This window comes from Danio aesculapii, chromosome 21 (genome assembly GCF_903798145.1).
Source record: "Danio aesculapii chromosome 21, fDanAes4.1, whole genome shotgun sequence".
NCBI classification, from domain to species: Eukaryota; Metazoa; Chordata; class Actinopteri; order Cypriniformes; family Danionidae; genus Danio; species Danio aesculapii.
The window spans coordinates 16,872,064-16,896,765 of record NC_079455.1 but is presented as its reverse complement, the minus strand read 5'-3'; the positions used below and the strand labels follow the sequence as shown (position 1 = coordinate 16,896,765).

Here is a 24,702-nt window from a genome sequence, read left to right as displayed (position 1 = left end):
TATTTTTTCTTCTGGAGAAAGTCTTGTTTGTTTTATTTCAGCTAGAATAAAAGCAGTTTAAAATTTGTTAAAATTTTCTTAATTATTAGCCCCTTTAAGCTATATATTTTTTCAATAGTCTTAGTATTAGAAATGAGTTATTATTATTATTATTATTATTATTTGTTTTATTATTATTATTATTATTATTTGTTTTATTATTATTATAATTATTATTATTATTTGTTTTATTATTATTATTATTATTATTATTTGTTTTATTATTATTATTATTATTATTTTTATTTTTATTATTTGTTTATTATTATTATTATTATTATTATTATTATTTGTTTTATTATTATTATTATTATTATTATTATTATTATTATTATTATTATTTGTTTTATTATTATTATTATTATTTGTTTTATTATTATTATTATTATTATTATTATTATTATTTGTTTTATTATTATTATTATTATTATTATTTTTATTATTATTATTATTATTATTATTATTATTATTATTTGTTTTATTATTATTATTATTATTATTATTTGTTTTATTATTATTATTATTATTATTATTTGTTTTATTATTATTATTATTATTATTATTATTATTTGTTTTATTATTATTATTATTATTTTTATTATTTGTTTATTATTATTATTATTATTATTATTATTATTTGTTTTATTATTATTATTATTATTATTATTATTATTATTATTATTATTATTTGTTTTATTATTATTATTTGTTTTTTTTCTTCAGTAGTTTGATTCACATTTGACAGGGCTTTATTCACAAACTAACTGCTGTGGACAATGGATGCCTACTTAAACAAGAAATTGTGTGATATGGTGACTAGATTTCTGAGATGCAAACCGAGGGTCAGTTTTCTATCCCAAGAAGAAACCTATCTTTTAACAATGTGTAAAAAAAATTTAAACAACCCGAATGCAAATTAGGTGCATTTCCATCAAGTTGTTAGAGCAGCTGACTGTAGAATTGGTAACCTAGTAACCAACAGTAAACAAGCAAGCATAATGGAGACAGCTGATTAGTCTTGTTGTTGCAGTGTTTGCTGTATTAGAGTTTATTCAGCAAATGTGTTTCCATCTCCTATTATTCGCATGAACCTTTTTTCACACAGGTCCAAAACAACCAAGCGAGCGCAAAACCTTTTTTTGTGTATTAAGGAAATGTTATTCTAAATTTGGTTTTCCATCACTCGTTTCTTATGCAAAATAAGCATAAACATGGGATGATGGAAACCCAGGTAGTTTATGCTTCTGTGGTCAAAATAGCAATGAAATCTAACTTATGATTATCTATGAGTTTAAAAAATGGACAGCACACATTTAATATATTTTTGCTTTTAATTAAATCAGCTCCAGTTTTAAAGCTCTCAGCTCTACAACCTATTGTGTGAACGGATTAGAAAGTTTTTACATATACATATGCATAAAAAAAGTTCATGTAAATGAATTTAGGACCTTAGTCATTGCTAGACCTGTCTTAAACAACCTGTGTATCACGTCGCCTTTTATAATGTTTTTTTTTTTAAGCTGCTGCGTAGCTACAATATCATAATATATTTAAAGCCACACTATCAACTTTGGTAATAGTGTTTAATTATTATTATCAATATTATTATTATTTAATCTAGTGTTTTTCCCTTCTGAAAAGTAGGTTTTGTCAGGGGTGTGTGTGTTAATGACAAGACATCTCTAATTTGGAGGGATGTTTTTGATAATACAAATGTTAATTTTTATTTTATTTTTTACTTTAGGGTTAGGGATAAATTTGGATAAATAAACAATACAGAAACCACCAGTAGGTGGCAGCATGTACCTATATTGATGAGTGATTAATTGAACTGTTCATTAATTTGATAGTATGAATAAAAACATGGTTGAAAACTCAGTATTACATTTGCAATCTACTGGGATATTGAAAAAAAACTTGAATAACTTAAATTATTGGTCACTCTAACGTTCAACTATAAGCTGAATCACACTGTTAATGCTTTGAACTCTATAGACATGCCTTTTGTTAGTCAGTTAGTTTATTATTATTTATTTTATTTTTATTTTTTGCCAAGTGAGTGAGTTTTAACCCAAATTGGGGTAAATTATTTACATTTTTATCCCACCAATTGGGTTGGTCCTTATTTGAAAATGAGCTATAGAACTAAAAACAGTGCTATGCAAGTCTGTAATTGTTTGAGATCTATAAAACAAATAGTCCAGAATGTGACGTATATATCTAAAGCATAAATGTTGAATATGACACTCTGAAAGTGTGTGTTTTTCCGAGTGTGTCCTGTGTGTCAAAGAGCATGAGGACAGTCAGGCGGTGTGCTTGCTCTACCACAGGACCTGAAAGAGCCCAGGGGCTGATTTGGGTGCCTGAGTTTTTGAAGAGCAGATGGTTGATAAAGTTGATCAGGGAATTAAAGCAGGCTCCTGTCAGTCACAGATGGATGGGATTGTGGCTCTGTCCCCTGAGGTTCGGGCAGGGACCTTTCTTTCCCTCTTCTTCCATTTCTGTCTCTTCCCAGCATAGATTTAGCCCTCAGTGTCCACAAGCCCCTGGGCAGGGCAAGTCTTTACACTTTACATGATTTTAAACACTAAACACGGACTGTGCTTCTTACAGTTCAGCAGTGCAGTATCAGCTGTTTTTGGCAGCTTCAGATGCATTTTTGCTTGATTTTATTTTTTATTTTGTTTGGGCTAGTAGTTTGTTTTAAGCTCTTAGGCTATTTTATTTTATTTTAATTTTTTTTTTACTTTCTATTCCAAAAAGTGAAGTGTCTCAATCATTTAATTATTTGTTTGTTTGGCTACTTTAGGTTATTGGATACTTTATTTTAGGTTGCTGTTTTATTTTATTATTTATTTTGTTTATTTTATTGCAATGTATTAGAAAGATAGACAGCTTGATGGATGGATGGATGGATGTAATGTAATGTGTGTATTTATATAGCGCATTTTATTGTGTATGGCCGTACCACGGTGGCCAGGAAGTACCTCGCAATCATGAGGGGGGGGTCACTCCACATCACCACCAGTGTGCAACATCCACTGGGATTAAGGCAACGGCAGCCACAGGACAACACCATCAGTGCGCTTACCACACACTAGCTATAGGTGGAGTGGAGAGACAGTGATGGGAAAGGGCTGATGGAGGGATTTGGCCAGGACACCGGGGTTACACCCCTACTCTTTATAAGAAATGCCATAGGATTTTTAATGACCACAGTGAGTCAGGACCTCGGTTTAACGGCTCACCTGAAAGATGGCGCTATACTGGGGCATTAGTGGCCCGTTTCCACTGAGTGGTACAGTAAGGTTTGGTACTCTTTTATGGCCGTTTCCACTGTCAAAAGGCATATTGTACCGTACCACTTTTTCGGCACCCTTTCAAAAGGGTACCAAACACGAAAAAGGGTACCAAAAGGCAGAGCCACACGCGCAGCTGAACGCTATTGGTTTACAGAGATACGCCATTCGCTTACGCAACAAGCCAGAAGGAAAACAAAAAACCCGCCATGTTTAAAATACGCAGCCGACGACCTGAGACATTACAGCGGAATTATAGATACATATAATAACGAGCCATGGTCGACCCAGGCTCAAACAAACCCTGTCGTCGTCTTGATGGACAGCCACAAAGCCAAAAGAGAAGAGCAGATGTACCCTGTGCCCCGTCGTTTTTTACGAGCCAGTCTGAGGCGCGAGTGGTTTCACTTTCTTGCTTGCGTTCGCGCGCGTCTAACATTATATCTGAAATAACAAACTTCTTGAGCTGAGGATAATAACCTGCACTTGATTATTGACGTGCGTTTGAAACCCGATCCTGTCAGACACTGACAAACGCGAGAGTGAAGCGTGAAGAAGCAAAGGAGAAGCCGGAAAAAAAGGAGCAAACATGAACAAAATGCCATGTTTAACTATTATCTTCACCTTTTGGACTAATATGATCTGGGAATGATGGAATTACTCTCTAACAGAGGCTACATGTGCTGCTGAAGATTACAGACACAGATAAGAGGTTTTCACTGACTGTGGGCTATATTTTGTGTTGTTGTTGAACCTAAATGGTGACCCGTACCGTACCAGTCAGTGGAAACGAGCCATAGGACTCACATAGACCGCAGGTTGAGTGCCCCCTGCTGGCCTCACCAGTACCACTTCCGTCTCACTTCCAGGCTCAGCCCTGCTTGGCTTTAGGGAGTAACCAGTCTTAGGCTGCAGGGTCGGATGGATGGATGGATGGATTTGTGTGTGTGTATTGTGTCAGGCCACAATTTCCTTTAATGTTTTTCATGAATAAACTTTAATATATTTGTGTGCGTGTGTTGTCTCTATTTTTGCTTTTTATTATATGCTATTATTTGTTTATTTAATAATTTTTAGACTTTTTATTTTAATCAATTTTATTTCAGGGCTTCTGTTTTATTTGACTTTCTATATTTTATTATATAGCGTGCAGTATTTGATGTTTTATGGTCCTCGTACTCAAGAAACTAAAGATATAAGAATGTGATATAATATGTGTATTGAAATATCAATTATTTCTGTTACTGAAATATTCAAAAACTTTTTAATTAAAAAATGTCTGCTTCTCAAGTGACCGGTCTAAACGCTTGAATCCTAGAAATTGTCAGAATGTGTCCATTTATTCCCTGTGGGACATTTAAGGACAACAACAGTCCTCAGTGAACCTAATTATAAAAAATTAAATCAAAAAAATTCAATGATTATTATTTACCTTTCTAGACAATAAGTATATTTCAAAATAATTTATTTGATTTTTAAGGTTAACTAAAGAAATAACCAAGATAGTAACAAGTGTGCATTTATCCCTTGTGGGATATTTAAGGCATTAATCATGCTTGTGTTGTATTGTATTGAGTCCTGCTGTGCTGTACTTGTCTGTATGGCAGGAGTGCAGAGAGGAGGCTGATTCAGGACGCTCTCAGGATAATGACTCAGCACTGCTGTCCTCAATCTGCTATCAGGCCCATTCGAGGTCCAGCCTCCAGACACCCGCGGCCCTCAGCACAGAGGACGAGACCAGACTGCATCCCCAAGACACCCCCAAAACACACTCTAGCAGAGGTGAGACACTTTTTTTCAGCTAGCACTCCAGAATTTGTATTATTTATCATTTATTATCTGTTTATAATTCCATAGTCAGGGAGAATTTGTTTCTGTGGATCTGTCTTTTGCTGATCTGAGAGTGAGGTTTCTTTTGACACTGGTATTATCGCCATTATCTGTCACTGTATCACTGGTTTTCCATGATCTTGACAGTGGGATGTTTCGTTTAGTTTATTTATTAAAATGGTAGTATTGTTAAGAATCTCCAATTATTACCAAACAAGATTTATATTTCCATTAATGTAATATGATCATAAAATACGATTTTTGAAGACACGGGAAGTTTGATTTTGTAAATAACAGTAACATCAAGAATGAAGTTTCCAACCATGTGAAATGCACCTGTAAACATTGGGATGTAAAAATAAGCGATGACTATTTTATTATTATGTGTATATGTCTGTTCAAACACACCCAAACCCCAAAGTGTCCACTTTTTTGTTCCGCTTCAAATGGCATGTACAGAATCTGTTTGGGAAACAGTGTCTATTTATCAATATGGAGCACGTCTCACAGTCACACACCAGTACATGAACTGACTGTTTTAAGGATTGCATAGGAGGGGCTACGGCACCTGTAATGGAAAGGAAGGGAATCCTGCAGTTTTTATATTTATTTCAAAGTGTTTTCATGCCTAAATAAAATTAAAGCACATAACAGATTCACATTGAAGAGCAAGGGATATCCCCTGGTGGTTCGGCAGTATGAGTTGCATATAGGGAGGATCGGCTCGACTGTTTAGGCTGCTTTCACACTAGCAGTTTTGGTCTGCACCTGGATTCATTTGACGTCAGAGTATGGTACGTTTAGCTAGTGTGAACGATGTTAACTGAACATGGATGCGCACCCGCGAACCGTACCTGAGTCTGCCTGAAAGGTTAGTCTGGGGTATCGTTCTCATGAACTCTGGTCCAGTTTACTTCTGATATGACTGCAACATAACCAAATGATGAAGGTGAATCGCTAACTGTACAACAAACTTTAGTTTTCATTATGTTCATTCGTTACCTTGGTTACAGGCGGGACTGAGCCAGGGCAAACACAATGATAATGTCTGCTTGTCTACTCCAAAAACAACTTCTGCAGACAGATGATAGGCGCAAGTGGCTCTCTGTATGTTATCAAAATCAAAAGATTCAGTAAAAGCAAATCAAACGTGATGTGCGTACATCTTTCTATTTTGTTGTTTTGGCTTTCGTGGCCGTCATCAAGCAACAGCTGTACACACAACAGCAGCTCGATGAGGCAAGCGTACTGGGGTTTAGAGAGAAAAAAGACTGTGTGAACACAAACCAGCCGACATAGTGGCAAGGGCGGACAATCGAACTTGGGTTCGAACATGGCAATTGAACCAAGTGTGAACACCCTTAATGTTTATTGCCACCCTTCATAGAAAGATGAAAAATCACAAAGACATGAGAAATACAGAAACGTTTCTTTCTGGGATGATAGCGTGATAGAATTGTAAAAATTTGGGAGATTCCCTGGAAAAACTGGAGGGTTGACAAGTATGGTGAAATGCAATTTTATTTCCACCAAATTTTATTTTTCGTATCAATTTGCGATTCACTATTTCATTAATCATTAACCCATTGACAGTTCACTCAAATTAAATTTCTGTGATTATTTACTGGCCATTTACTTGTTCCAAACCTGTTAGACTTTCCTTTATCTGTTGAACACAAATGAAGATATTTTGAAGAAAGCTGGAAACCTGTAGCCATTGACTTTCATAGTTTATGTTTTCCTTCTACTGAAGTCAATGGCTACTGTTTTTCATTCTTCAAAATATCTTCTTTTGTGTTCAACTGTAGAAAGAAACTCTAACAAACGGAGGATGAGTAAATGGTGCGTAAATGTTCATTTTGGCTAAGCTATTTCTTTAATGTTGTATGCAAATTAGGCTAAATTTTAATAATATAATGCAGTGTTCATTTCCTTCAGGCCTATTCATACCACACAGACGGACATCAACAAATGTGTACAACCGCCAGCTTTCCGCATGCCATTTTTCAGATAATCTACTACATGACAATTTTCGATTCAGCATGTTCAGTTGGTGAAAATGAGATCTGACTAAGAAAATGCACTGATCGACCAAAACACTTGGTCAGGTTTCATCATTGTCACTGTACTGTAAATTTGCCTTTACAATACCAGAAATGAAAATTACCATTGGAAATACTCACTTAATTGTAAATGTTGAATTTATTTTTGAAAAAAAAGCCAGTTAAAATAGACTAATCATCTAATCCTAATTATGTGCAGTAACTACAATAACTGCAGTTTAAATGGAAATTATTTTTTATTTTAATAAGAGGAATTTAAGCTTAGCCATAATGCAATACAGAAAAAAACACCTGTACATTATTTAATTATATTATCGTATTATACTAAATTATACTATATTATAAATGACACTTATTTTTTTGACCACTGTCTGCACAATTTCTGAGTCAGAAAGCAGAAAGGACAAAAGACAGAAACAAAAGTCTCTATAAACCTACAGCTGATTTCTTTTGGCTTCGTATTTGTCTAAAATCTTCTCAAGTTCATCCAAAAACGAGCTCTTCATCGTCTCCTGGGTGTTTTTCTTCAATGAGCATTTGTTCTGAACACTGTGCTACCTCAGCAGATGTTATGACTCACTCCAAACTCCAAACCTGCGCCATCCAGTGTGCATTATTAGAAATTACACACACAATTCACTCCAGCAGTTTGTGTTGCGCCCCCTGCTGGACATACAAACCAAATACAGTCCATAAACTCCCCAAAACCCTTAATGTCCCCATATTACCTTGAGCAGGTAAAGTAAACGAACTTTTATTTTTTGTATGTGTGTGAATATAATATCTGATCACATATTCTAAGAATTCGATGTACAAAAAAATAATTATGCAAATAAAAATATAGGTGTAATCAAATACATTTTAAACTTTATAGTTCAGCTCCAAAACGCGCAAATTACGGAAATGTGTGTGAGTAGCGTGCATGTTCATCCTGGCATGTGCGTGAATGCAACAGCTTCCCACAGCTGCTCGTTCCGTCTCTGCACGCACGCACGTGAGTGTGTGTGTGCGTGTGTGTGAGTCCCTTCTCTTCACCTTCAGAGAGAAGGACACACATTCCAGCGCTGCTTCCCGACTCTGGCCCTGGGCGACGCTCGGCCGGAGCTGATAAGTGACAGGGCCCCCAGCCTCCCCCCGCCTCCTCCTCCTGCTCCCCCTGGCAGGCGTGACCCCCCCGCGGCCCAGCTCAGCGCACAGACATGCCGCTCCGGAATTCTGCCCTCTGCCCCACTTCTAACCCTCCTCGCTCACAGCGGTGGGGGCATTTAAAGAGATAGCGTGCTTTTAAACACATCACGAACTGCCTTTTTAATATGATCTCTGAGGTCTGCTAATAAACTTATCAAGGTTTTATTTTTTTACATTAAAAACATCTTGCTATAGAAGGAATAGATTCTTTTGGGGGATATTTTGACCTCCCTGATTATAACAAGCTGTTTGAATGGGTTTGGTGGATTACAGACTCTGGAGTAAACGCCCACTGGTGTGATTGGATAATTATTTAACAAAATATCAAAAATCTGAGGTAAAATGAAGTGAAGTTTTTACTCAAGCGTTCTGAAACTTCATCCAAAACAAAGTTCAACCAGTCATTCCTAAAAGAGTTTTCTAAAACAGAATAGTTATTGTTTGGTTTCTGTCTAGACGTGCATTTTATCATGGTTATTTAGGGCCAGGACACACCAAGCCGAAGGTCGGCCGTTGGGCTTTGATGGTCTGTCAGTCAGTCTAGTTGGTTTGGTGTGTTCCATACGTCGGCTCTCATCGGGTTAACGTCAGATCTTTGGCCAGAGGAGAAATGGTCGTGCCCAACTGAGCCTGGTTTCGCTCAAGGTTTTTTTCCCTTCACTTTCGTCCATTGGTTAAGTTTGGTTTCTCGCCACTGTCTCCACTGGCTTGCTTGGTTTGGGACTTGTGGAGCTGCGCATCGATAGATTTGCTCTTCACTGTTTGGACTTTCAGCAGTGAAAACTAAACCACACTGAACTGAACTAAACTGAACTTTAACTCTGAAAGCTTTTTCAGTTTCAGTCTACTAGAACATCTATGTTAAGCTGCTTTGACACAATCTACATTGTAAAAGTGCTATACAAATAAAATGAAATGAATTGAATTGAATCTTGTTGGCTTGATCCAGCATGTCAAACCGATGTAGGACTGTTGGCTGAAAAGAGCACTCTGACTAGTATTACAGCAGTGAATCAGAGCGCGAGTGTGATGTATAGCAAGTAAACAATTCAAGTCATGATGGAAGATACAGAGGCTGCTGTAATTTTGTTCCTTTTCTCAAATATTTGCAAACTATATGGATTATTCAATTTTGAGACATGTTTGCATGAGTGAATCGCTCTGCGCAGAATGACAATTACTGTGATAATGTTACTAAATGCTGCTTTTTTATGCTTTGTGCATGTCGGAAATTCGATTTCCCTTTGCAGAATGAGAATACAGAACACCCCCCCCCCCACACACACACACACACACACACAAAGACATGTCTTTTAGTGCAGGCGATCGCGGCTCTCGTTTCAGTCGCCTTTCTTCTGTTTGGTGTGTTCACGTGCAGCTTTTTTTCCCATATGCGATCCAATGTGAGGTGACGACATGGTTGGGTTTCACTTGTTTGGCATCAGCTTGGTGCATCCCAAACCTTACCTTGTAGGGTGTACTCACACTAGGCAAGGTTGTCTTGAACCGTTCCCAGGTGTGATTGTCCCCACTCTCCTCTTGCCCTCAGCCCGTACACACATTGGATTTTTTGCCTTCCGAGCCTGAGCACACTCACATCATCGATGATGCGACTCTCGCTCCGTACAATGCAGCACAATGGATATTGCTGTAGTTATATTGTTTTGTATCACTTATAGTCATTTGTGATGCAGTGACACACAGTCACATCTTTTGCTGAACACATCCATGACTTTTGAGGCTCATAAATGATCATGAAAGTCATCGTGCTGCAGGTATTAGGAGGTTTGCTGAAGGTGTGGCTGACGTGCAGCTAGGGGTTTGCATCTTTGATAAACTATGACAGTTTGTGTTCATTGAAAAGTAAAAACGACAAATAAATCCATACGAAACAGTCCATTAAAAGTGAAGTCAGGTCTTCAGTTTTGCGCTCTAGTGCGCTTTGCACTTACACTAGCATACTGCACCAAAGCCCAACCGAACCGCGCTCTGGCATACTTTCTCCAACCAGGCCAGGGCCGGCCAACTGAACTGCACCCGAGTCTGATTCAGAGCACTCACACTTGTCAAACCAACTGGGAAATGGGAGTTAAATGTGCCTGGGCATGATTCGGATAGCTTAGTGTGAAACACCCCTACCTTTGTGTATAAAGACACGAGTGTTGATCATTTTCTGTGGAGGCGGAGTTCAGTCTCACTATCAAAAAATACCACCTTGCGCAACCTGTTGTTTTGGCAGATTGACTACAATATAAGGTGATATCAATATAAAGTTTGTGCTCTGAAACTCACAATGTTTTTATAATACAATGACCTTTCATACTGTACATTTAAAAGATGAAGCAAATTTAGATCGCTCAGTTCATGGCCCGCAGCGCAACTCGTCTCTTCATTCTGCTTATGGTGTCTATGGTGAAATTGAAAACATCCCTATCAATGCGTTCTCGTTTTCACAGACACGCACAGCAGTTATTGATGGGGCAGGCGGGTTTTGTTGCGATCAGGTGCTTACAGGCTTTGTCACAAGTGATTGCGCGGGGGCAGTTTTGGCCGGTCTGGATGGAGCGTTTGGTTTCAGCAGAGCTTTGAAGGGGCTGACAGCTCTGTGAAACGCTCTCAGGTTCGGCGAGGTTATGGGAGGATGGAAAACGGCGAGAGGCGCAGTCGTTACGCTGGTGTCAGCTAACAGCAGGAACTGTGTGTATGTGTGTGTGTCTATGTGTGTGTGTTATGGATGCGTGTGTTTGTAGGACACAGAACGGACTACTAGTGGGGCGTGGAAAATGCGGTGGAACAAACAGCTTCAGATCACGAGTGTGACTCTGTGTGTGTGTGTATGTGTGTGTGTGTCCGCCTCAGTCGCTGGAGCCTGTCCAGGGTTTCTGTGGCGACCACACAACACAGCGAGACAATCAGTGGCAGAGCCCACGCAGAGCGGCGAGAGGACATTAACACAGGAACCACAGGTCAGGGGCCACGGGGAGACTGAGAGAGAGAGAGAGGGAGGAAAGAAGAGGAAGATCAAGGGGCAGGGTTTCAGAAGCAAGACACTGAATCACGTCAAACACATCTGGGTCATGTTCTGTGCCAAAATAAAAAGGGAAAGAAGACATTTTACCTATTTTCCTTATTAAATGACTGTAGTTGAATAATAATTCATATATAATTTTATTGATATTTATAGTCTTTGACATGTTAGCTTTTTATTTACTGTGTTTAGAATTTATCCACTGTATTTAGTATCTATCTATCTATCTATCTATCTATCTATCTATCTATCTATCTATCTATCTATCTATCTATCTATCTATCTATCTATCTATCTATCTATCTATCTATCTATCTATCTATCTATCTATCTATCTATCTATCTATCTTTTTACATTTATTTACTTATATTTAATGCAACAAAATATATGTAGTTACATTATGATATATTGTTTTACTGTAAATAACTTCTTCAAATATTTGAAAATATTATAATACCTTTTAATTTGTGCTTAATTTGCCTTTTAATGCCTCTTTTTTTGTGTCAAATTCTATTCATCTTCATTATCTGTACCCAAGGTTAAAGAGCAAATGATGAGAAACAAACAAGGTCTTTAAAGTGCGACTAATTCAGTGTGTCTGCTTGAAAGCCGATGTTTTCTTGATTCAATACTGGGACATTTCCACTGACACAGCCACACATGTGGGGTTGAGTCTTTGACCAGGGTGGTTTTTTAGCAGAACGAGTTAGCGAGGGGGGTAAAATGTGTGTCGTAGTTTGTATGTGTAAAGGAGAAAGGGTATATGTGTTTGTGAGAGCGAGCGAAAGAGAGCGAACGCACTCACACATCTGTGTCCCCTGGGGACGTGGCTAAAAATAAGCAGCTCCTCAAGCCTTCTGGTGTCTGAGCAGCGTCTGTCTGCTCTCCGCCGCCATCCCTGCGGCCCTCCTCTCCTCATCTTCCATCCCTCCATCTCTCAATTACACACACACACACACACACATATACACACAGTGTAACCACACACACTCTTACGCACCCATAACCGTGTACACACACACACCAACTACACCCAGCTGCGTCCCTGCTCTACTTCCTGCGCCGACGACCTCCGGTCTGGCAGTCGGCAGCCTGGGAAAAAAACACACTGAAAGAGAGCAGAGAGGGAAAAAAGGATAGAAGAGAGTGCGAAGTGAGGGAAAAGGGCAGAAGAAAGGTGTGGTGTTGAAGAGTGCAAGTGTGAGAGTGTTTTGAAGTTGTCACCTATAAATACACACTTTGAAGGTCATAATACCTTGTCTCTCCATTCTCTTTGGGTTTGCAGGTGATATCCGAGTGGTTGCCGCCTCTAAACGGGTGTTTTCAATGGATTTGGGGTCTGAGGTTGCTGAGGAGAGCTGTTTGGGCCGAGGAAGGGTTGCTCAGCTCATGAAAACCTTCAGTGTGTGTGGTGAGTCTCCATCCTCTCAGACTCCACCCCGTGCCAATAAACCTCCAATCCCGGAAAAACCAAACCACTTGAGGCTCCGCCCCTCACCCTCTCTCAGGTAATCAACATGGAACAAACCCCTGAGCAACAATCAAGACAACTAAAACAGGGGTCTTTATCAGCGGCTACAATGAAGGGTGTGGGTGCTCGGCCTTTCTCAGGAACTTGAATATTTAGTTGCCAAAGTAATGCTTTTTATTTTTGCAATATTGACGTTTTTCTTCATCATTTGTATTTTTATATGGCATGAGAGGTTTGCAAAACTTTTCAGCAGGAATGAAACACTCGCTATTTTGTTACATCGCTCCAATTGTTGACCTGGCTGTTGCTCATAATGCACTCAGACTCATACTTACAAGTGTGTTTCTGTTTTAAAGGGTCACATGATATCTTACTCGGATTGAGAACTCAGAATGAGACCAAATCATGATAATTCAAAGTTAATCATCCCATTGGTCGGTTATGTATTTAAAATTTAGCTTCTTTGAGAAGTATTGAAGGCTGGAGTATGTATGAAGGCTGTCTTGATTTAGCAGAAGTGGTTGTACAATATCTTTGATATCAGAAGATGTCCAATATAATGGCTGTATGTACTGTAAATTTCAATTTCAGCTGTTAAGATGTTTACTCTGAGATCGCTGAATTGAAATGAATGCATGCTTTACACAGTATTTTCAGTAAGTTCACTTAAAATGTTAGAAAGATCACTCACAAAGCTTTGCCAAAATATCGGCTAATATCAGATACAATGGTCTGTCAATATTCCGATGTTGCCGTTTTCTTTATTATTTCTTTACATGGAGGTTGCTGATCATATTGCATTCAAATGTTTCTTCATCGGTATCTAGGTCAGTAGGGCAGGAATCACCTTCATGTCAATAGATTTCTCACAGTCACATTTGCTGGCACTTAATTCTGGGGTTTTTACATGTGCTCTGAAAGAGTTTATATAATTGCTCTGTGTAAAGCTTGAATGTCCTGTCCACACACACAGGATGAGTGTGGGATATTGCCTCTGTAATAAAATGATCAAACCCCTTCCATCCTGTGGTTGCAGTTTTATTCACAGTGGCTTGACAGTCTTCAGGCCGTGTTTATGTTCATGCGCGTATGACGAGCATTTACTGGAGTCATCTGAGGTCATGCAGCCAAGCGCATTTCATATCCTCTTCAGTGCACATCTAATCAGAATATATAGTGGGTTTCGTGCAATAAACTATTGGGCATCACGCATGAAAGATCTGAGAGAGCTTACCAATCATATAGATTGTAAATATTGTGCGCAATATTGAGCTTTTTAGCTGCCTTTAGTAGCCTGGATAAAGAGCAAGCTGTTCTCTTTGATGCCCCCTGCTTGTTGATCACAATAAAACACAGAGTGAGATATAGAAAGGAGGGCATACAGCCAGACAGGGAATCACAATCACACTTAATGTTTATAACATATTAAGGTTACTTTTTATTTGAATGTTCATTTGTTACTATATAACTATTCAATTAAATAACAAGGAATAGTAATGAATTGCATGTACTTACTATAGTTAGAATATAAATGGTTGGTTATGTTTAATTATGCATAATTACTTGTACTTAGTATCATTGGAAGATGTGTAGCAAGGATACCTTAAAATATATTGTTAGCAAATGAATTGTAAGGGGGCTTCACGGTGACACAGTGGGTAGCACGATCGCCTCACAGCAAGAAGGTCGCTGGATCGAGCCCTGGCTGGGTCAGTAGGCATTTCTGTGTGGAGTTTGCATGTTCTCTCTGTGTTCACATGGGTTCCATCCAGGTGCTCCAGTTTCCCAACAGTCCAAAGACATGCACTATAGGTTAAATTGTCCTTAGAGTATATGTGTGAATATAAGAGTGTATGGGTGTTTCCCAGTGTTGGGTTACGTAGCATCTGCTGCGTAAAACATATGCTGGATAAGTTGGTGGTTCATTCCACTGTGCCAACCCCTAATTAAAAAAGGGACTAAGCCGAAAAGAAAATGAATAAATGAATGAAGGGAATTGTAAGGGAGTAATGAAATTACTCAAATAACACATGATGTACGTTTAATATTTAATATGAGGTTTGTGCTCTCTAAATCATGAGTTAGTTACTGTACTAATAATTTTAGTATCTGAAACTGGAGAGTGAACACTGCAAATGGGTCACATTGTTTGCTATAAGACCTAACTGAGACATTGAATACAGGTAAGTACTTAACTTTCATTCAGAACATTGACATTGTGAGTAGTAGGTCAAATGCCAGAATACATTTTTTTGTGCTTTCAAACCATGGCAGTCAAAAAATATACAAATTATATCACACATTGCAGCTGGGGTGCCGAAAAAAAGTCAAATAACCAAAATTACTGAAATTTATAGTAAAATAACGACCGTTAAATTACAGAAATTTAAATGTAAGGACATTTCTGTAATTTAACTTACCTCAGCTGCCGGAAAAAAGTAAAATAACCACTGTTAAATTGGAGAAATTTACAGTAAAATACCAGACGATAAATTACTGAAATTTACCGGAAATTTAAATGTTAGGAAATTTCTGTAATTTAATGTCCGTTAACGTAACCCAGCAGCTGGAAAAAAAAATAACATAAAATAATGACCGTTAAATTACAGAAATTAACCATAAAATAACAGATGGTAAATTACAGAAATTTAACAGAAATTAAAATGTAAGGAAATTTTTGTAATTTAACTTACCTCAGCTGCTGGAAAAAAACATAAACTAACGGCTGATAAATTGCAGAAATTTACAGTAAAATAACATACGGTAAATTACAAAAATTTACTGGAAATTTAAATGTAAGGAAATTTCTGTCATTTAACGTCCGTTAATGTACCCTAGCTGCTAAGAAAAAAAAAAACGTAAAGAAACAGCCATGAAATTACAGAAATTTACAGTAAAATAACAGATGGTAAATTACACAAATTTACCGGAAATTTAAATATAAGGAAATTTCTGTAATTTAACGCACCCCAGCTGCTGGAAAAAAAAAAACAAAAAAACAGCCATGAAATTACAGAAATTTACCATAAAATAACAGATGGCAAATTACAGAAATTTGAATTTAAGGAAATTTCTGTAATTTAGCGACCGTTAACGTACCCCAGCTGCCAGAAAAAAATGTAAAATAACGGCCGTTAAATTACAGAAATTTACTGTAAAATAACTGATGGTAAATTACAGAAATTTAACGTCCATTAACATACCACAGCAGCTGGAAAAAAACATAAAATAATGGATTTTTTTTACAGTGTACCTACACAGATTGTGACACTTCTTTTCTAGTGTGACATCATCTATATTTGTAAATGCATGATCAGCCCTGCTTGAATGCTCATACAACTTGTTTATCAGTCAGAAGGCAAAGGCAAAAGGGAACTAACGCTCAGTGGATGCAACAATAGCATCGGCTGTTCTCCTATGCACAGAGACGTCGGTGAGTTGTTTCCAGGCAAGTGCGGGAGGCCCCTGGCAAACAGTAACCCCCCCCTCCCGCAAAGCCTGGCCACTGCCGACGGGGCCCTCCAATGAGCAATAAAAGGGGCCGTTGTTGCCATTGCAGTGGAGGGAAGATGAGACGGACGCTTCTGTTTTTCTCTCCCTGCATCTATCTCCTGATGCCCACAGAAGGAAAAAGAAGAAAGAAGAGAGGAAAGGAAGCAAAGCGAAGCGTTCTGGGGCGTTCCACCCCCCCACCCCTCTTCTACCCCAGAGGAGCTGTGTTGAGGAGAAGAGAGGGGGCCTGGGCCATGTGATAGGGAGAGCATGCGGGCACGATTCGGCCCCCAGGCAGAGGGAACGGGGTCTGCTGCATGATTAATCTGGCTGAGGGCAGGAGGACCGCCACAGGCCTGCCGCATTAACTCCCTGCCCTCCTGCTTCACACACACACACACACACACAAACAAAAAACACTCCCACAGAAAATCTGGGTTGATGGCCAGTGTGTCCACCTGCAGCAGAGGCAGGGTTAGTTTGTTTGGAAAGTGGAGCGAGCCTTTGTTTTTGCCACAGGCTCAGTCGCGCCTCTGTCACATGAGAGGCTGCATGCAGGAAGTCACAGGGATGTTTGTCTATTGACATGCTGCTTGGACGTGGTCGTTGGATGTTTAACTTGTGCTTTAGAGGAGATGAGAAGGTCTCAAAAGATTCAGAATAAGAAGAGGTCTTTCAAGGATGTGGGTAGTCATTTTTCATATGCACTCATTCGTACTTAATAGTAATACTTTTAGACAGCTTGTGTCTTACCCTACTTTTTTATCGAATTCTGTTTTGAATTGAACTTTGTTCATGTATTAGCTATTATTTATGATCTTCCACAGGTTAGTCAGGCAGCTTCTTGTTGTCAGTGTAGTTTTTAATGTATATATGCAGCAGCTGAGCTCTTTGGTCGGTCACTCTGGCCAGCTCCAGGCCCAGGCAGGTAGAGGGTTAAACTCCTGCAGTCCGCGCCGCATTAACTGGAAAGGAATGAAGTGTCAAGCGTGTTCTCACCGCAGCGAAACGGTCGAAACCCTGCCCCCCCCTCCACATCCCCCCCACAGTCATCCACCCCCCACCCCAGCAACCTCCCACAGCCGTGACCAAATTATTTCCTAGCCTCCCGAGATTCGCCTCGCCAGACAAAAATCTGCAGCGCAGCCCTGATTCAGTGCACAAACATGCAGCCTCCCTCGTCTCTCAACGCCTCTGTGCCGCCACTTTGAAGAAAATGGGCCTCCTTTTTTTAACAGGCCTCCGTCAGGACAGCTCCGTCTGTTTACACTCGACAGATTTAAACGCTCCCAAAAATGGCACCCACAAACAACTTGGCTTCCTCCATGCGTGAGGGCCAGTTCAAGAGCTTGCTTTTTGTTCACCCTCCCTGTCTCACTCCTTTTCTCAGTTTTGCTTTTCCTCAGGTTTGGACTTAACACATATTAAACAAGACTAACCAAAAACTCCACTAGATGGTAGATTTGAATTTTAACAGTAGAGGTGGGAAACTGTTGGGGGTGTAGAGTGAACCCCACCAGTCCACACAGCCCTGCCAAACTGCTTTAAAAAACTCTGTTTTATTTATAGTGTGCTGTATCCATGGCAACCAAAGAGGTCAGGCAAGCCGGGCCTGTGTTTCACCCTGCTCTGGGGATTAGGATTTCACAGAGGTTCTCTGATGTGCAGAAGGTGGGCTGAAGCTGCTCACCAACTGAACGCCACCGACTTGTGGGAAAGCAGAACTCTCCGGAGTCCTGAGGAGAGGCTGGAGAGCTGCAGTGGGAATTCTGGGGAGAGAGAGTGGGTGGGGAAGATGGGGGCTTCAGCAGACTCACGGAAACGGAGAGAAGTGTGATGCCAACCTTAATGAGCTGGTCTAGGCTCTGGAGAGCAAGCTGGTAGTGCTCGATTGGGGTTGTTTTTGCTAGTTTTCACTGAACCAACTGATACCCAATCCAACTTTAAGGCTGCTGGCAAAAGCAAAGCCATAAATATTTACAACAAAAATTGTTCCAAGTAAGCAAAACACCTAACCTTCTCGTTGTAAACACACCTGACAGCAGTTTAAGAGGATCTGCAACAGCGGTGTCACAATGCAGGTGAAAAGTGTTTAGAAGAGGTGTGGAGGGATCCCAAGACCTTGAAGAAATTTGGGACAAAGCAAACAGTCCTCAATACAAGACAACCTGGAGATATAATAAAGTAGAAATTTCCACATTTTCGCACCCCAGAACTGAAGAAGGTCATTAGCCCATTACTTCTAATGTAGAAATGATAGGTGGCAGAAAGAGAGAAACTCTGTAGAGCGGAAGATTTTTGTGGCCTTGTTATTTTCATCCCAGGCTCTGCGTGCAGGAGCCGTTCCAAATCTGTGCGTGGGAGCCAGTTGGAGTAGACTAAAGAGTGGGAAAGGGAGAGAGAGAAAAAAGAAAGAGATTTGGAGGGGGTGCTTTGACATGCTCTCCAAGAACGGCACCGCTTGAGCATGTGGACTTCCGGATCCCTCCCGGAGTGCACGCAGTCAGCGTTGCTAGGAGACAGACTTCCGTGGGGTTGGTGGAGGATGACGCCTGGCAGGGTAGGAGGTGCGTTATGATGGTACAATTGGCCTCCACTCTTTTGGTTGAAACAAACTCAGCTCACAACACCTCCATGACAATGTGGTCATTTCTCTAACCTCCATACCTGTGATGATACTCCCAGTCTCAAGGGGGCGCTACCAGCACCTGCGGCCACACAGCATGCAGCTCAAAACACAGGCTCTACTGCTTGTGACCACAACTATGAACATGGTTGCCAGGAGACCGGAGGTGTTAGAAGTAGAAGGCTTACACTGTTGCCAGGAGATGGTAGTTCTGACTTTAAAGGAGACTTGAGGCTCTCGGGGGGGTTGGCGTCACCAGTGGGACGAGGGCTGGCGTTGCTAAGAGATGCCACTGGCCAGCAAGAGTTGTGTGCTGAAGAGGAGTTATGAGTACAAAAGTTTTTATGCGTCAATGGGCATCACTCTGAGGAAAAATGTCACAATGAAGACTGGTTAAAAACTAAACGGGTTAATGGTGACAATATTCCAGGACTCATTATAATACACTGCAGTCACAACAAAGTGCACAGTGAGATATCTGTATGCATAAACAAATTGCTCATTACCGAAACTCACCACTGAAGATTACCTCACAGTGAGGCAAAACAGATGTTGTGATGGTGTAACCCCTCTCGTCCGACACCCACCCACCTGCTCGGAGTGGGGCTCAAATCAGCAATTCTGGCATGAGAGGTGGGTGCTTTAAAGAGGAGGCTAAAGTCTGCAGCCTCTAGTGTCTGATGCTAAAGCACCTCTTGATATCAGGGGAGTTAGATTTACCTGCACAGCACTCACCAGCTGGCCTCTTTTACCTACAATTTCCCACCCCACCCGGGTCACAGCATCAATGTAACCCCTCTCGTTCAACACCCACCCGCCCGCTTCAAGTAAAGCTCAAACCAATGATTCCAGCATGGGAGGTGGGTGCTCTAACGAGGAGGCTAAAGACCATGGCCTCTATCGTCTGTCACTAGAGCACCCCGTGAAATCAGGGGAGAGAGGTTTACCTGCACAGAACTCACCAGCTGGTCTCTGTTACAGTTGCATCTGTGCTGCTGAACTGAATATGCCTAATGCAACTTAGTTGACCAGGTTCCTTTTGTTAGTTGGGGTGACGTTTGAAAACTTTATGTAAACGTGTACATGTATATGGGTCGTGTACTGGGCTTGAATTGCAACACGATCCATCTGTAGAAGCTACAGTGCATGCTGGTATATCGCAGTTGAGCGTGAGCTCGGCTGAGCTTCAGAGCTTCATTTATCAGTAGGGACACACACACAAAGGACTCAGTGTGGGGGGGCAGTAATTGGATCTACGCCTCCCTGGTGCCCCTAAGACCTACTCCAGCCCCCATCCCCCAAATCCTCCCCTCTCTTCCTCGCCCTCCTCTCCTTCATCTCACCGTTATCTCCATGCCATTCATGGCTTCAGGAAACACGCTGCACATACGTGTGCAGATTTAGACAGATATGAGCACGCACACACATGCTGTGACATGTCACACCCTCTCTGGATTCTCCGACATTTTATGCTGTTATGTTGCAGGACCTAGATGGCTGAAAACTTTCAACTTGAAAGATTTCTCTCCAGCTGTGGGCTGCAGGAAACCAAACTGCCCCACATCTGTCTGTACCATGCTTGTGGACTAATTTCTGCTCATTTTAATAGAGATATCGGGATGTAAATTTGAGACATTTATGTTCCACCACACCTGCACCGCTATGCAGATTAAGATTGCATGTCTCCAGTCTTTCTTCCTTCCTTTTACTGACATTGTTTTTCTCTTGTTTTGCAGTTGTTGTTTGAGTCATGGTGGTGTTAAGGCTGAGTGAGAGAGAGCGACGTCTGATCTGGGCTGGATTAGTGCTCGGCTGTAGTTGTGGCTGAAGCAGTGCTGTTGGCTCCTGGGCAGGCAGGCAGGCCCCTGCGGCCCGGGCCCTCTTCCAGCATGGGCGGCAGCAAATCGGACAAAGAAGCTCAGTCTCTTCGGGTGTGTGCCTGTGTGTGTGCGAGTGGTTCTGTAGAAAGACCCTGGCGAGCCTAGCGCGAGGGTCTTATCCTCACGGCTCAAACACACGCCACCAGCTGCTGCCCTCTTCCTGTGCTTTCATTAAGCCAGTCTCCGTCCTGTTCTGTAGGGTAATATACACACATCACAGTGCTCAGAAAATAGGAAAAAATCTGTCTTTCTCTCTTCCCGTTTCATTTCACTGTTCCTTGGAGTTGTATGTGACACGACCAAACTAGATCGCTCCCATTATAATCAACGAAGCTACCCTGCTAGCACGCAACAGCTTTGTTGATTATAATGGGAGCGATCTAGTTTCGATGCGCTGTTTACTTGCAGTGTAGATGCTATGGTACTCTCTCTCTCTCTCTTTTTTTTTCTCTCTATCTGTCTAGGCACACTGGCCAGAGCAAGACTAGAGAGGTGCCAGCCGGAGCTCATACCCACTGCAGCATTCACAGCACAATGAAATAGCTCCGTCTTTGGCCGGCTCTGGTCAGCACTGGCCTGCTTTTTCTTTGTAGTGTGCGTGTGAATGAGCGCATCTGAAGGTTAGCATATTTCTTCATGTGTATTTCTAAGCGGGTGTGGGTGTGTGTTGTGCGTGCATGTGTGTAAAGTCTGTCGGAGCCGCAGTGTGCGGAGCTCAGAGCCTAGAGCCAAGCCAAGCATTGCCAGAGGGAGCGCCTGCTATGTAGGGCGACGGGCAAGCTTGACGCCAGTGGAATATCAACGCAGAGCTGCCGCCACTCCTCCCAGCAGCCCACCTGCCCACTCTCTTCACTCCAGAGAGAGAGAAAGAGAGCGAGAGAGAGAGAGATGGACGGTGTGAGAGAGGGAGAAGAAGGGGGGGTTGTAGGAAATTGCCAGGTAGTTTCCAGACCCACTTCCCTGTGTCGCGCCCAATTAATCAGGGCCGCATCCATGCTGGCTGCCCCCTCCCTATTAACAGGAGGTGTGTGTATGTATGTGTGTGTGTGCTCACAAAAGTGACCAAGAAACTTCATTAAATAAGTTTGAGTCACTGAGGTTTCTTTGAAGTAGGTAACTTTTTGTGTGTGTGTGTCTTAGTGGAAACCAAAGCTGTTTATGTTTAGTTATTGTGCCGTCCTTTGTTCTCATTTACATGTGTGTACATGTTTGCAGAGCTTGACGGAGTGTTCGCTAACACCTGCGAACCTCACATTCTCTCATTTTTACCTCCTGCAGTGACGCACACCTGGATACACATGCACACACACATACTCAAGTGGAAACACAAACACACCAGCTCCTTTTGCTGAAATTTTCAGGTCTCCACTGATTGTTTGGCTGATTTTTTTTTTTTTTTTTTGGATTCAGCTCCCCATCATGATGTGATTTTTAGCTGTCTTCGTGTGTTTGTATGTGTGTGTGCTATAAGATTGCAATCAGCCACCACTGTGTGTGTGTTTTCACCTGCGTGTCATTATTTCCAGCCAAATCAGTGGCTAAAGCTGTCGTGTTCATGTTGGTCTTACCTGACACATGGTCCTGCAGCACTGTCACGTATTGTACTATTTATGTAAATTAATTTGTATGTCGGCTCTGCAGAAGACACTCCCATGATTCTGAGCATGGCTAGGTTTATTTGCGAAAAATAGTGTGTGCGTCTGCTTAAAGTAAACTGTGTGTTAGCAAGTGTTTGTGCACAGTATAATCATCGCTCTGAGTAAACCTGTGTGTGTGTGTGTGTGTAGTGTCTGTAGCGTGCAGTGCTGCGTGGAGGACGGGCGCGGTATGAGCAGAGAGACAGCTGCCCTGACAGATGCCAGGAGGCAGGACCCCACTGGGGAGCAGGGGGGGACGGAGCTGGCACTCACTCACCCCAACGGAAACACCATGGGCTGCAGAGGAAGTGGGCAGGGGGAGAGACCCTGCTTGTGTGTGTGTGTGTGTGAGTGTGCGCGAGGTGGAGATGATTCTCCCTTCATCTCAGCTTGTGTACGGCAGGGACAGTTTAAAAAACACTTGAAAGTGCAATGAGGCAGATAACATTAACAGTTTCCCTCATACCTGCTGGAATAATTACATGCTATCAGGATGCTAGCAAACACTGCCACTGTTTGTTCTTTTAGAAATTACCATTATCTGCTATTTCAAAAGTCCCGGACATCAAAGTTGACCTTCACTGTTCAGTATTTCACTTACAACAACATCTTGTTAAAGTCATTTTAATGGCCATATGAGAGGGGAGTACCATGGGATTGTTCGACTGCTATATAGCAAAGGTATCACATATCATACTGTACGCTGTATTCATATTAGTGCTTAAAAGTCTAGCATGGAATATTTCAGTACTACAATACTGTTTTCATTTCCAAAGTAATTCTTTAGTTAATGGTACTATTTTATTTTAATGTAATAAAAAAAGATTTATTTAATTATCCAAATCAGCAAGTTTGCACTAGAATATATAAGACAGGACTCTTATTTTGCATTTTTAATCAGTTGTTATGTATATTTCTGTCAGCAGAATGGGGTACTTGCACAACTAGTGTTATTCAGCCAATGATAAACTTCCGGTGAAAGCTTAAAGTGACTATTTTCACAAGGTTCCTTTTACAGCATCGATATTGTAATGTAATTAAAACACATCCAGTTAAATAGACTTAAGCATTCATTTAGGTGTTCAAGCATAAAACGAGATGTAAGACTTGTTTAACTGCTAGCACCGTCAGTACCAGCAGGCTAACACAGAAACTCTATTAAAAACACTAGGGTAAAATAAATTAAAATAAAATAAAGAAATATTTTAAAGACATGGCAGGGTGAAATGGAATTTAATGTAGTGCTTCTTGTCCGGTCTGAGACCCACTCTATATTGTAAATCTATCGTGCAGTGAAGATCACTGATTTTTAAAGAAATCAGACCTTAAACGTACAATTTTGTAATGAAAAGACTGGCTAAATGGCTGGCTAAAATTAAAGGTCCATGTGCATATACCCCATTACATTTTATTTTATAATAATCCACATTTTAAAGTTTAGGTTTGTTTTTATTTATGTTTGGATTTAATATAATGCTGATTGATAATGTTTGCATTTCTATTAGGAATTAAGAGTACCAAGGACGAGGTGACAGAAACAGTATGACGGAGGAGAAACGTCTAGAGGTGAAGAGAGGAGATGAAGGCTGGACTCTCGGAAACTTGCTCTGTTACAGATGACCCACTTCCACGCAGCAGCTCGGTCTCTTTCTCTCTTTATAATACATGTGAATCTCACACTCTTCTCCCTGATGTCCACACATGCAGAATCAATTTATAAAATAAACATCCAGGTGTTGGAAAACATGACGTAATAAAGCCATACTGACTCAGTGTCATACGGTTAAAATGCAGATTAATTGATTAACTGTTCATGTGTATCAATATTTGCTGATGTTTTACTATGTCTGTCAGTCTTTCGAAGTAAGCTTTCAAACTAATCGTTTTTTGTTGTTTTGGCCATTGATTTTACTCATCCAGTCTTGGTTAGTTTAGTTTGCTGGTCTAAATGTGCTTGTTGCATATACATTATACCTTACAAGCCGCAAATCCAAGTTTTAGGAATAACAAACAATAACTTGACTTCTAGTTGATCATTTGTATAAGAATTTGCTGAAATAAAAGGCAAAAGCCTCTAGGTTACGCTTATTTTACCAAAATAAAATATGATCATGCTTTCATTTTTAATTGTTTAATTAGGACAGTAAA

At 40.5% G+C, this 24,702-nt stretch overlaps 1 protein-coding gene across 1 annotated transcript in view; it reads left to right on the top strand.

Moving 5' to 3' along the window:
- The window catches only part of zgc:100829 (uncharacterized protein LOC445149 homolog), a 41,676-nt gene extending 27,740 nt beyond the window's left edge, over nt 1-13,936 (top strand). Inside the window, exons 7-8 of the mRNA XM_056446374.1 lie at nt 4,946-5,120; nt 12,734-13,936. Coding sequence (XP_056302349.1) covers nt 4,946-5,120; nt 12,734-12,960 — 402 coding nt within the window. The 3' untranslated portion in view covers nt 12,961-13,936. The remainder of the gene's footprint in view (nt 1-4,945; nt 5,121-12,733) is intronic.
- Nucleotides 13,937-24,702: the final 10,766 nt, after the last annotated feature.